General features: G+C 40.1%; 1 protein-coding gene across 1 annotated transcript in view; it reads right to left on the bottom strand.

Annotated features, from left to right (window-relative positions):
* The window catches only part of ZBTB10 (zinc finger and BTB domain containing 10), a gene marked incomplete at its 5' end in the record, with an annotated part of 32,521 nt that overhangs the window by 16,616 nt on the left and 818 nt on the right, over nucleotides 1–15,087 (bottom strand). Inside the window, 1 exon segment of the mRNA XM_014965195.1 lies at nucleotides 7,696–8,639. Within this exon segment, the coding sequence (XP_014820681.1) occupies nucleotides 7,696–8,639 (944 nt within the window).

Genomic DNA, 15,087 nt, shown 5'->3' with positions numbered 1-15,087 from the left:
CCTGCAGCCACCACTTAACCACCTTCCCCAACCCAACCACCTTGCTGGCTTTTCTTAAAAAAAAAAATAAAACAACCTAACAAAAGCCACAGAAAACACCCACACAAAACACACCAACAAAACAAACAGAAAACCCCACCCTAAACAACCCACAACAATAAGACACAGAACATTGCTTAAAGGTTGACCATCCCATGACAATGTGGGGACCTACTTGTCTTTGGCATCATCCCCAGGAAATATAAATTTAATGAACAGGGCAAAGGTTGACCCTCCAATGTTGTAATCTCTTCAGATTACTTCTTAAAACCTACAGGCCCTTCAATAATGAGTTATATAGGGAATGGGGCAAAAAAGGGATTAAAGGTTCATTTACAACGAATTTAAAGCAATTTAAATGTCTCAATGAGCTTTTCATCCACTGGAGATCTGAGGAAGATCTGACTGAGAGTCACAGACCATGGAAAACTAGAAAAAAAAGTCTAATTTTCTTATACTACTTTTTTTTTTTATTTGTAATTCAGACAGTCAAGTGGGGTTTACACCTACAAGAAACATACACACGTCCAGGTGAGTCCATCAGTTTTGATTTCTTCAAATACAAAGTTACCTTTCTTTATTCTAAAGTCCTGATCAAGTTGTGATATGCTGCTCCATCACGTTATAAGGAAAACTGATCAGCACTACATTTTTTGTAAGCAGGTTTAGCTACCACTTGTATCCTTCTGAGAAGTAAGCTGAATTAAATTCCTTTAAGAACTCCCTACAAAATCATTCAGGAACTGTCTTGTTCCACAAAAAAGACTGTTTTCATCCTCCCTTGTTATCCTTTCCCACAGCCCCAGTATATGAGACAGCATTATCTAGCAGGAAAATCATGGTAACAATCTGGTAGTAACTTCAGAAAGCTACTGGGATATTACGTACAAGTCTCCTTAAGAATCAACACGGTCAGCTCTGGAAAGCATAAGCGATACGCTTTAAGAAGTTCCACTTAAACATGAGGAGGAACTTCTTCGAGAATGGCAGAGTCCTGGAAGAGGCTGCCCAGGGAGGTGGTGGGGTCTCCTTCTCTGGAGACATTCAAACCCCACCTGGACATGTTCCTGTGGGACCTGCTCTGGCAGGGGGATGGACTGGGTGATCTCCAGAGCTCTCTTCCAACCCCACAGCATTGTGTGATATGCCCCTTCTGGAGCACTGGGTCCAGTTCTGGGCTCCCCAGTTCAAGAAGGACAGGGAACTGCTGGAGAGGGGACAGAGAGCTACAAAGATGATGAGGGGCCTGGAGCATCTCCCTTACGAGGAGAGGCTGAGGGACTTGGGTCTGGTTAGTCTGGAGAAGAGAAGGCTGAGGGGGGATCTGATCAACACCTATAAATACTTAAAGGGCGGGTGTCAGGAGGATGGGGCCAGTCTTTTTTCAGTGCTGCCCATGGACAGGACAAGAGGGAACGGGCACAAACTTGAACATAGGAAGTTCTCCCTAAACATGAGGAGGAACTTCTTTACTTTGAGGGTGGCAGAGCCCTGGCAGAGGCTGCCCAGGGAGGTGGTGGGGTCTCCTCTGGAGACATTCAAACCCCACCTGGACACGTTCCTGTGGGACCTGCTCTGGGTGGCCCTGCTCTGGCAGGGGGTTGGACTGGATGGTCTCCAGAGGTCCCTTCCAACCCCATGTCATTCTGTAATACCTCACAGTTGTGTTCTGAAGCCTGAGAATAAGAAGCTTGTACTCAAACAAACGGGCCCAAACTGAAAACAGTTTCAAAAAGTGATAAACATTTAAAAAACAAACAAACCCTTATGAACAGACATTAAGAATATGATGAATTGGAATCATTGAGTTTTTATGAACTGGAAAAACTAAGACACGCTGACCCGACTGCACTGTTATTTTCACCATGGTAAATGGCTCATTGTAGGACGCACCCCAGGTATAAGCACTAAAGACATTTTTTAGCAGATTACCAACTAGAAGGGAAAACAGTAAGATAGGTGGTAACATTCAGGGTGAAGAAACACAGCTATTTTAAGGTAGCTAAAACTGGAGAAGGCTTGAAAGCTTCAGTAAGAGTAAGTAAATGAAGTAAAACGGGACACGCAATATAAAATCCATCTCAACTTCATGGAGTTTTTTGAAGCTCACCAAAGTGCTACTTTTTTGTTAAATATAAACTCACTGGAAAAGCAGAGTGAGAAGAAGGAGAAGCTGACATATCCTCATGGACACCTGGTAGGAAAACTCACAATCGGCAAGGAGCAGTCTAACATGTTTGATTTACAGGGACAAGAGAGGTAGCAGACAGCTCAGAAAGCTTTTATTATTATCTAATGCTTACCTAGAGGTACCCAACTGGAAAGTCCATTCACTATAGAACTCAAGGTAGTGGCTTTTGGGATAAATTTTTGTAGTCAGAGGAGTGTTCGTGAATAGGCTTCCCTTCCACAGTATCTACGGTATTTTGTTCCCCTCACGAAACCACCAGATAACCAAAAACCATGATCAAGGACACAGCAAGTCACTTAGCATGTAACTGGACATCTCCTAACTACAGCAGGTGTTGGTTATCCTCATCAGCACATGACAAAGCATAATAGCAGTAGCTCATTCTTTCCTTTTTAGCAACTAAAGGGACAGCACACTCCTTAGCTTTCATCATAAGATTTTACTATTTTCTTTTTCTTTTCACAGCACTGTTGTATCTATTCCAGAAAACATTTTCTCATGCCTTTTTAACTCCCAGTGCCTGTTACTTTTGGTAGATTTTCATCTCCACAAGAAATTTAATCCACAACTAAAAAGTTACCGTGTAACTCACAGGTTACTCTTCAACTCATTCTTGTCATTCTTCCAATTCTCCACTCCTCCCCCTTGCACCTTTTCTTGGGCTTAGAGGCAATAATTAAAAGAAGAGTGTTTAAGAGTGGAATCTACCTGCAGAGCAAAGGAAAAGCCAGCCAGGAGGGGAAAGAACACTGAATGCTGGAGCACAGACTACGGGTGAAAGTAAGCTACACCAAGCCCTACTTCCAATATCTCTTATTTCAAACAATGTGCGTACACGTAAGAACTTCAAAAAAGTAGAGATCTTGTCCTAAAAATATTAGATATGGCTTCCAAAATAGTTCTAACACAGATAGAAAAAGTAATTCTTTACCTGGGACCACTTATGTTGTGCTCTGAAAGATCATTAGCTGACACTATTTTATAGTTCAATAAAATAAACTCCCCTCTGCAAACACCAAACTTTCAACAGTTTTGGCCGGACACCAATTTCAGCACAAATTCAGCGTGCCCCCAGCCTCTAATACAGCTCTTTACATCAAGATGTTGCATAGATGTATTTTGTAATTTAATTCTTTAGCACAATGTGTTACTGGAAAGATTGGTGCTTCTGTCCAAAAAAAAAAAAATGAACAAAGATTAAACTTGATTAATCATTACTGCACTGCCCATATGCTCCATTATTTCTTTAAGAGATCTCCAAACTCCACAGCACATATTCCAATTCTGCAGAAAGCAAATAAGTATTTATTTCTGTTGCCGGGGTCATTATTGAGTAGACATATTCTCTGTGGTACTTCCAACAGTAAAAAAAGATTGAATATCTACCCCATATAAATCAAAAATAGAAATCTAATGCTAAATTCTGTCAGAAATTTATTCCTGCTCTGGCAGGGGGTTGGACTGGATGGTCTCCAGAGGTCCCTTCCAACCCCATGTCATTCTGTAATACCTCACAGTTGTGTTCTGAAGCCTGAGAATAAGAAGCTTGTACTCAAACAAACGGGCCCAAACTGAAAACAGTTTCAAAAAGTGATAAACATTTAAAAAACAAACAAACCCTTATGAACAGACATTAAGAATATGATGAATTGGAATCATTGAGTTTTTATGAACTGGAAAAACTAAGACACGCTGACCCGACTGCACTGTTATTTTCACCATGGTAAATGGCTCATTGTAGGACGCACCCCAGGTATAAGCACTAAAGACATTTTTTAGCAGATTACCAACTAGAAGGGAAAACAGTAAGATAGGTGGTAACATTCAGGGTGAAGAAACACAGCTATTTTAAGGTAGCTAAAACTGGAGAAGGCTTGAAAGCTTCAGTAAGAGTAAGTAAATGAAGTAAAACGGGACACGCAATATAAAATCCATCTCAACTTCATGGAGTTTTTTGAAGCTCACCAAAGTGCTACTTTTTTGTTAAATATAAACTCACTGGAAAAGCAGAGTGAGAAGAAGGAGAAGCTGACATATCCTCATGGACACCTGGTAGGAAAACTCACAATCGGCAAGGAGCAGTCTAACATGTTTGATTTACAGGGACAAGAGAGGTAGCAAACAGCTCAGAAAGCTTTTATTATTATCTAATGCTTACCTAGAGGTACCCAACTGGAAAGTCCATTCACTATAGAACTCAAGGTAGTGGCTTTTGGGGTAGATTTTTGTAGTCAGAGGAGTGTTCGTGAATAGGCTTCCCTTCCACAGTATCTACGGTATTTTGTTCCCCTCACGAAACCACCAGATAACCAAAAACCATGATCAAGGACACAGCAAGTCACTTAGCATGTAACTGGACATCTCCTAACTACAGCAGGTGTTGGTTATCCTCATCAGCACATGACAAAGCATAATAGCAGTAGCTCGTTCTTTCCTTTTTAGCAACTAAAGGGACAGCACACTCCTTAGCTTTCATCATAAGATTTTACTATTTTCTTTTTCTTTTCACAGCACTGTTGTACTTATTCCAGAAAACATTTTCTCATGCCTTTTTAACTCCCAGTGCCTGTTACTTTTGGTAGATTTTCATCTCCACAAGAAATTTAATCCACAACTAAAAAGTTACCGTGTAACTCACAGGTTACTCTTCAACTCATTCTTGTCATTCTTCCAATTCTCCACTCCTCCCCCTTGCACCTTTTCTTGGGCTTAGAGGCAATAATTAAAAGAAGAGTGTTTAAGAGTGGAATCTACCTGCAGAGCAAAGGAAAAGCCAGCCAGGAGGGGAAAGAACACTGAATGCTGGAGCACAGACTACGGGTGAAAGTAAGCTACACCAAGCCCTACTTCCAATATCTCTTATTTCAAACAATGTGCGTACACGTAAGAACTTCAAAAAAGTAGAGATCTTGTCCTAAAAATATTAGATATGGCTTCCAAAATAGTTCTAACACAGATAGAAAAAGTAATTCTTTACCTGGGACCACTTATGTTGTGCTCTGAAAGATCATTAGCTGACACTATTTTATAGTTCAATAAAATAAACTCCCCTCTGCAAACACCAAACTTTCAACAGTTTTGGCCGGACACCAATTTCAGCACAAATTCAGCGTGCCCCCAGCCTCTAATACAGCTCTTTACATCAAGATGTTGCATAGATGTATTTTGTAATTTAATTCTTTAGCACAATGTGTTACTGGAAAGATTGGTGCTTCTGTCCAAAAAAAAAAAAATGAACAAAGATTAAACTTGACTAATCATTACTGCACTGCCCATATGCTCCATTATTTCTTTAAGAGATCTCCAAACTCCACAGCACATATTCCAATTCTGCAGAAAGCAAATAAGTATTTATTTCTGTTGCCGGGGTCATTAATGAGTAGACATATTCTCTGGGGTACTTCGAGCAGTAAAAAAGGTTGAATATCTACCCCATATAAATCAAAAATAGAAATCTAATGCTAAATTCTGTCAGAAATTTATTTTTGTGCAATTTATACATATACATGTCCTCAGTTCCTGCTCCAGACTCTCTATTGCTCTTTTTCATGCCACTGCAGCTATGGATTAGCAAGTAGTGTAGCACAGGCAGATGTGTGGGTGCTGAGGACTCAACATCCCCACTACATCCATCCAAAGGTGCTTTGCTTAAGGCTAGATCTAACCTGGTGCTGTGGACCCAAGCAACACAGCTTCCATTTTCATTTCAGCCAGAAGAAACACTGTGCAGTCTAAGCAAGCTTAGACAGTAGGAGAAGTCCAGGAAATTCACTTTACAAGTGCATGTTCCCAAGCTGAACTGCAAAGCTGAAGTAGACCTATCCATTGAGCTCAGAGATGAAGACTAGAGACAAGCAAAGCCCCTGAAGCACTTAGAGAATGAACGTTAGCTCCTCAGCATCCTTCTCCAGAGCTGCTCCTCTTGTGCCACAACACTTGCTAACCATATGACAGGATCTTGTACTGCCTGCCCCTGCTCACGTGCCAGATGTAGATGTCCATAGCTCCGTCCTGCATCACCCGACGTTGTCCCATGTCATGGTGGTGCTCATGCACACAGGATGGCAGGGGCCAGCACAGGGCAGAGCCACCACACACCCTGTACCACACTGCTCTCCACCTCTGCCCTCAGACTGGCATCCACAACACTGTGGGTGGAAGAGTTTCAGGGTCCCAGCAGAAATGGCCTGTTGCTGCCACTACTGAAATGATTCCTTCCAGCCTTGTTTTCAAACAAGTCTAGGGGTAGAAGAAGACACTAAAGCCATCCTTCCTTCCACCAAAAGAAATATAGGTTCCTAGACCCTCCCAAAACTCAGGTCGCTTCCAAATTTCTGTTTTGTCACTGGAATACAAAAGTATCTGGAAATATTCTACACCCGTGGGTGTGAGTGCTGATTTTTTAATTATTATTTTATTTCCCTCTTAGTTCTACCCCTTGAACGGGGGAAGCAGAGAACATCCACACTCCCTTGATGTTTGAAGGGGGCATATATTTCAAAATGCTTTAGAACAGACACACCTAGAAAACTCTGTTCCAGCTATGTCTCAAATCCACCTTTAATTTGACTTCTAAACTGGAGTTCAAGTTTTCAAAACTGCTAATTCATCTAAAAGTGATACAGGTAAATGACAGTACTTCAAATATATACTCCAACGATTCAAACAGGATAATAACAATAAGTTAAAAAATCTGAACTTAGACTGCCCCAAATCCCAATTACACTGTGCTTATAATTCTTTGTGTGACTGTATTTACTTAGCAAACAGATATTTATCTTACTCTATTATTTACATTAACCATAGACCTTAAGGGAAAAAATGCTATTAATTCAGTCACTCTCAGAATTTATTTAAAGAATAATTCAACAAAAAGATACTCCCTCTACTATGTGTCACTGTGGCATCTCTTTCTGCTTTAAGAGTCCCTGTTATACTAGCCAGGATTACTCCATTTATTAGTTTCCCAGATACCCCTACAATTAACATCAGCAGAAAGTCGACTTCTGTTTCTGGATGACACTCAGGTGAAAGAGATTACCAAAAAAATTTTTGCTAGTGCAGGGAAGGAAATGATCAAGGCCCTTTCTCTCCGTGCATCAGCTAGCACCATTAGTCACCAGCTATCAATCCCTGATTTTGTGCCTATTATAGTGGCTACAGAGTAAAGGTAAATGTAAGAATTTCAGTTTCTACCAGCTGGTAAGGATCACCAACCGAAGCAGCAAAGGCAAACAGCATGTTACAAACTGCATGGCACAGCACCAGCATTCCTTCCTCTAGCCCAAGATACACTGCTGTGCCCCAAGGCAGAGAACCAGATCACTGATTCAGTAACCTGACTGCAGTGTTGATTTTTTACTAAAAGATCCTCACCAGCACACCCGTATAGAAGTTACATTGTCATGTACATTACTCAATAATTTAGTTTCCAAATGACTTGATTGACATTAAGCAATATTTACCTGCTTCTTCTTTAATAAATGACAAATCTTCTTCTGGATATGGGACTGACGGTTGCAACACTGAGCAATCTTCCGAGTTCTCCTCAGTATTAGGTGGTATATTATAAATAAATCTCTTTGCAGTTTGGTTTTTCCTTCTTGCTTTTCCAGGTTCTTGAACTGATTGTCCCTGTGCACCCATGTCATTCCATACAAAAACTTTTCCCTCACCTTGAGATTCATTTTCAGCCATTTCAGGTGAGCTGTCCTGGACCCAACCGCAGTCATTCATTTGGTAGCTTTCCATTTGGCTCTCATCAATAGAGTACCCATCGTTCTCAGTTTTTATGCTACTCGCCAAGTTGGTAAGGTTTCGCGTTGCCCAGAAGCTGGCAACTTTCTGATCCCTTGGAGATAAACCATCCCTACTAACAGATCTTCTGTTGTAATCCACAACAACGGTCTCTGGAGCTTCTGATTTTATACTTATGTTTAAGGCATCTTTAATGAAGTTGCGGCAGGACTGGACAACCTCCGTCATCTGAAGGTAGCTGGCCACCGACATCACTTCAATGGCATTTTGGCTCGTAAGTACGAGGTTACCAGAATATAAGAAGTCCAAGATGACAGAAAAACCTTGAACAGCAACAACGTCTAAATAGGTAACAGTGGTTTGGTTACGGCTTTCTTTGTTTGTAAAGCAATACAGAGTCTTAAAGAAGCGGCTGCCTGCAACCAAGATGTTCTTGTGAGCTCTGAAGACCCTCCCGCTCACCACAATATTCACATCACAAAGAATGCCTTTCTTCCTCTGCTCGTTGAGCTCTTGCAGGAGCTGATAGCAGTAAGAGTTCTCATTTGGCCTGCTGTTAAAATCACAGTATCCTTCATTATTCAGTTCTGATGGTAACTCTGACTCCTGCAATTAAAAAAAACAACAAACAAACCCACAACCATAATTAGCTCTTAATGAATGCTCTCCTTAGTCTTCTCATATATATATATATATGTAGTAGACATAGTTCTTACACAGTTCTACACATTAGTCATTTATACTTTAGTTTCTAATCGTGGCAGACTTAGGATTGAATAGCCGTATTACATGACAAGGGAACAGAATACTGCAGGAGAACAAAACTTAAGCTTTCATTACATGATTTAACTATGATTTTATTGAATCAAGCTTTGCCAAAACCGTCCAGTAGCAACACCTTTAACTGGTACATGCAGACAACACGGGCTTATTTGTCTCTCTAAAACCTTTTTAAGACACCATCTCAAATGTGGCTTGAAAATTCTGCTAAAAGTAGTTTCAGACAGTCCAGCTCCAAGAAATCGGTTGTCACTGAGGATTAAGACAGACAGTAAGAAGCTGGGAAATCACAAGAGAACTGAACTGGATTTTAGAGCATTTACAAAACTACTAGCTGACGTTTAGACATCGATGATTCAGAGCTGCTACACAGAAGCAGCTAGGAGAAAGCAGACAACACAGACTGACATATTTGAGAGCATACTTAAATTGATTGGCACGTGCTGCCACCAAGAGCAGTGATGATGACAGTCTGTTTGATACCGGAGCTCTAAGACCCTCTGTTCTTCCCTAGCAAATAAGGACAATTCAAAACTGGCTGGCTCCAATATGGTGTAGGATAATATTTGCAAATTATATCATTATTTTCTTATTTTCCAAAACAACTCACAGATTTGAGGGCTGGAGGTATTCATAGAATCATAGAATGGTTTGGGTTGGAAGGGACCTTAAAGATCATCTAGTTCCAACCCCCTGCCCTGGGTATTGTTAAAGCTGAACTGCCTCAACATTACAGGTCAAAATCAGCATTAACAAAGCAGTGTTAACGCCCATAGGCTATACTGGGGCTAAAATGTATGTTGCAGAAAAGCACCCTCCATTTGAAACTATAACAGAAACCAGCTATATTAAAAACCCCAAACATTACTTTCCACCGCACGGGAATTAGAGCATTGAATCAGTACTCATCTCAAATTATAATCCCAGTGTGGATCACTGGGATGACAAATGAGCCTGTAACTACGTCCTCTAGAATGGTATTTACATCTATAAGCAGCAAGTAACGTTCAGCATTATCAAAATAGAAACTGTAACATTTCAGCATCTCCTGCAGAGATTTTTCAGTTTGCATTCACATTCAAGTTGCTTCTAAATCTCTACCCTTCTCATAAAAACACTTCAGTGAAAAGAAGAGGTAGAAATAAAAGCAATTGGGCTCTTATGTGAAAACAAGCAATGGATCTTTGATCAACATTGGCTTACTTTGTTTCAGAGCTCTGAATTAAAAAAAAATATATATATATATAAAAAATTATGTCCCAAACGTGTGACCGCTAAGTTTGTCATTAAGTTCTCAGCAGATTTCGGACCCGGACAAGCTTCCTGTGACTCCAGCAATGGAGCACTGCACAGTTTTAAGACACAAATTACACTGACTTTGGATCAGATTAAGATGAAAATTATCATGCCCTAAAGTGCTATCACTCTAGTCACAGTGACTTGCATCTCACACAGTAAATGTTAGGTAGATGCTAAGATAACTAACAATTTCATTCTCTGGGAACATGTTAAGCACCATTTAAAATTAATCTGCAGAAGTTCTTATCTTTTTTACAAATGTCTGATTAACGAATAGAGTACATTTTAACTGAGCATGTGTAGGTATCCAATCAAGCTGATAAAGATTTACAATTTATTTTTTTGTTTTCTTAAGAAAATGACAAACCAGCATGGTAAAAAGGAATACATCACAAGTGGGCTACAGAAACATAAGACTTTAGTCTTCATTATAAGAAAGACAGAAGGCTGAGCAAAAATAAGAGACATCATGCAACTAATGTCCAAGCTACAGGGATGTGTGTTGGGGAAAGAGATCAGTATTACAGCTTTATAGAAACAGGTACATAAAGATTCTTAAAACTAACTGTAATACTGGAAACAACTGTTTAACTGCTGGCATGGAAGCAGCTAACCCTAATGCAACACCTCAAATGAAACAAAACCCCGACATCTGAACAGTTATCAAGCCTACATATACCGAGTGTGACAGCAGAAGTAACATTTACTATGATAAAAATGAAAAAAAATTAATAGCCCTTGGAGAATTCTAAACACCTCCCTTTTGTAGAGAAAAATACAGTACAGATCAATGGGATGTATTCTATACAGTTAAGGTGGAAGCTTCTATTACTTACATTGTAACAGATGTAAGATGTAATAGATTGTAATAGATGTAATAGATGTGCTCGTGGCACATCATCGTAAGGGTATGATGTTTTTCTGATGAGAACCACAAACTAACACTGCTTGCTTAGATGTCAACTATATTTTCAAAATACAGACCAAATATTCCCATCACCTGAGTTATCTCAACACCAAACCAGCTTATCCCTTAACAAAAATTGATATAAAATCTAGAATAGAAATCAGGACTATTTCAGTTTGATTTGTGGAATCTACAGCCTTGTATGTCTGACAAGCTTATCTCTGTAGGCGAGATGAAGAAGCTGCCTAAAAGAGCGGAGTCTGCTCAAGGCAACTAATATTGTGCTCAGTTTCAAGTAGTTAGACTCATCTGAATACAACCAAAGATAAATGACTATCCATATGTATAATTCACTAATTAGATTTGCCTAAAAGCTAACAGGAGCAGAAACAGACGATCAAAAACCGCTACTAGAAACCCATTTTTCTTTCTCCTCCTGTGCCATCAGCACACTCTGTCTCCTGAGAGCAAGGACGGGAGGGCAGGGTAGGGAGAAGGAAAAAGAAAAAAAGAAACCAAAAAAGAACCAAAACCAATCTAACCCTAGATTCCATCTCAGCTGTACGTATAGGAAAAGTAGTTATTTTTGTAATCCTTTCCCCACTACCACACCTTTCTCTACAGCAGTTCCCCGTGCCCTCAAATTAATTCTAATCCTGAAAAATGGATCCTCTGACAAAAGTGAGCTATCAGGAGCTTCTTAAGCACATGCAGCTACACAGGACAAATAGCTCAAAATATGGTCCTGTCGGCTGCACACATGATGCTCTGCTGCCACTTTACAGGCCATAGCATTACTTACAGAAAACTCAGCAATTTAAAACTGGCCCATTAAGTGCCTAATATCCAATGAGTTCAAGGTCTGACAAAAACACTACATAAAAATACATTGAATGATAGTCCTTACCCTGAAGGCCTGCCTTCCTCCTCAACTTTTTTTGCTCTGCTAAGAGTAATTCAAGAAGTTAACTTAAGAACACTATAATGTAACTCTTCCATCTGAAGCACGACTTTTATTCATCACGGCTCACATAAAGCAAACAATTACAGTTCACATGGAAAAAATAACACATCAAAGGCCTCCCTCATTTTAGAGAGCTTCTGCTTTAAGCCAACATGCCTCTTAGGCTGGAGAAAGCTTTTCTGGCAGGATTGCCGAAGCTCAGCTTCAAATTATGTCCAGAGAGAAAATGTTTTAAGAAGCTACTTCGATTGGAACTCCCAGCAGCCATAAATCTGCATCTAATGGAACTAAATTCATCACAGAATTAAAATATTTTGCAGTGATTTCCCAGTAAGTGTCGATTTCTTAAGATTTTTGCAGCACAATAGTCCATTTATCTAAAAAACAAAGATAGTTCCAAGATGATTATATATTTAGTTAAGCTTTAATATGAAGACAGATTATTTTAAAAACTAGAATAGGGTAAAAAAGAAAAAAAAGAGTAGAGATTTTTGTCTTAGAAAGAAGCACCGACTGACAGCTCAATACCCTTGAATTACAGCAGCTGCAACCACTTGTGATGTATTTTGGCATTCCAAATTAAACGTATCCCAAAAATAAACTGAAATCATCACTCACATCTTCATGAGTATAATATCCAACAGACCTATAGAAATTTCCACTGCTTTACTGTCTTAACACCTACAGTTTCCTTTTCACACTTGCACAGTGGCACTATGCCATATGTTTATTAGCAGCTGTTAAACATGCCCTTCAGTTGAAGCATGTCAAGTCAAGAATACGTGTCTGTTGTCTGTAAGATAAAGGCTGAAAGATCTCTACCAAGTTTCATTAAATCTAAGTGGCTTTGCTGCCTCATTATGTACGTTGGAAATATGGTTAGGGTACAAATTACCTACTTTTGTTCCAAGTATCTGGGATCACAGCATTAAGGGAAAAATGGGGCTATTGTTTTGGCATTAATTTAAACATACATATCGAGACAAATTCAAGTGCTATTATAAGTGTGAAAGGACATGGAAATTAAGCATAAAAGCAGAAAGAAAACAGAGATTCTTAATCAGATTTTCGATAAAGCGAGTGTAAACCAAAAGTGCACCACAAAGAAAATTACACTGACTCTTGAAAAACTGCATTTCCTTCCCTTGTGAGAAGTTTTTAACTGAAATTCAAGTGCACAGGGATGCATCCAGTACAGTTCTCCACTTAAAAACACCAATCTCTGAACAGCTACCTTATAGAAGCTTACTTTGCCCAAACCTTATCTTTAGTACAGTACAAAAGAACCACTGACACATCTCATCCATCCTACTGCTTCCTTTGTTATTACAGTTACTACAAATATTTTTTTTTTCTTAAACTGCTAGTGGTATAAAAGCAGAGGCTCATTTTTATAAAGATTCCCATAACAATGAAAGGTTAAATACTTACGTTAACTTTTAGGCTACTGCGACACAAAAGCCAATGTTCTGTTCTCCCCCCCCCCCCCCCCCCCCCCCAGTATTTAAGTCTTACAACAGACTAAGGATAGGAAGACAGAACGAAAAAACTAGCAAGTTTAGTAGAAAAAACTGCTTGGAATGGGGTTTATTTATGCATAGCTTAATGGAAGAGAAAAACTTCCAAGCATGGCATGAATTAGCAACATCTAGTGACACAGGAGGCTATGAAATGACAGGACATACCTTTACAGATGATCTTTCACAACTCAAAGTATTAGAAACTAGGCAACAAGCTGGTAAGGAATATACTGCAGTAACATTAAACGAAAAGAATATTTTCAAAGATATAAAGAGCCGAAAGAAACTAAGAATGAAAGTTTCAAAATTAGAAACTAGCTGTTTAAAGCAAGTTTAGCTATAATACTGGAGAGTGAATAACAAACCCCAGATCGGAGGAAACCGATAAGATGACCTACTGTCATAACATGCCTGTAAATACACATAACATGCCTTAAAAATACACTTACTGAAAAGGCAGTATTCCTCACTTTGAATTCTGTATTTGTAAATCAAAAAGTATTTTAGATAACTGATATTTATGCACCATTAAGGTTCTCCTTGTAGTCCTGCAGTAGTTTCACATAAAACTTGCATACCTTTTCCAACTAGCTCTAAGAAAACCTACGTCCCCCAAACGTTCTGTCATCCTGAACATCACCTAAACATTAGAATAGCAGCTCTTGTCCAAGGTACCCTGAGCTCCTTAAAGCACTCAATTAAAGCTCAATTTAACTACAGCACTACAATTCAGACTCCAGAAACGTCTATACAACAAATGTGCGTGTTTTAATTAAAAGCGAGCTCTAAATAAGGAAAGACAGCATGATTGGGGCTTAATTCTGGCTAACAGCTCGTGTTTAACCTAACAGTTCAACTACTAGCCTAACCTGAAGCACCTCAGCTTGTGCCCACTGGCAAGTTTAACGCCAGCTTGGGGACTGAAGTTTTGCAGGGTAGATATCCTCAGGAGGACAGGCTGCAGAAGGCTGGGGGTTCAACACGTGTACTCTAGAGGAGCTTTTCATCCACGTATGTTCTAGGAGTTACCCCTGCCTTATTTGTAAAAGCAGCCAAGGAACACAAGGATTTTAAGTTCGGTGGGGAGCTTGGAAGAGTTTCACTAGTCCTACAGCATCAGAGGAGGAGAGCTGGCATCTTAACGTGGCTTTCAGGAAACCACATGTTTATCTCGAGCACCCACCAAGCCACTGCAGATTTCTTGCTCAGTAACTCAATATAAAGCAAGGCAACCGGGAACAAGATTTAAGCGAGGTCTGTCTCGACGACACAGTCGTGCTTTTAACGCACAGCGGCCATACCGTTACCAAGAGCAGAGTAATTCCGATTTCACGCCGGCGAGTACGGGTTTCAGATGCCGTGGTTGGCCGGACACTGCCCTCCCCTCCCCGGGACCGCAGGAGGAAGTTGTAACAAGTGTTTTTAAATCAGTGCTGCAACACTGCCGTTCGTACGCAACTCCTTCCCACACCGCCGCCTTATCTCGGCCAGATAAACCAGATAAACTAATGAAAACGGCACTGGCTAACCTCCCAAGGGGTAACGCTCACCAGGTACGGCCGGGGTTGATGCAAACCCTGCCGGGGCCCTGCCCGCCCGGACCCCGCGGGGAACTCACCCCAAAGGGGGG

The sequence above is a fragment of the Calidris pugnax genome, unplaced genomic scaffold, assembly GCF_001431845.1.
Source record: "Calidris pugnax isolate Ruff unplaced genomic scaffold, ASM143184v1 scaffold41, whole genome shotgun sequence".
Classification (NCBI taxonomy): Eukaryota; Metazoa; Chordata; class Aves; order Charadriiformes; family Scolopacidae; genus Calidris; species Calidris pugnax.
The sequence above is the reverse complement of the archived record's forward strand: the minus strand, read 5'-3'. Positions and strand labels throughout refer to the sequence as shown.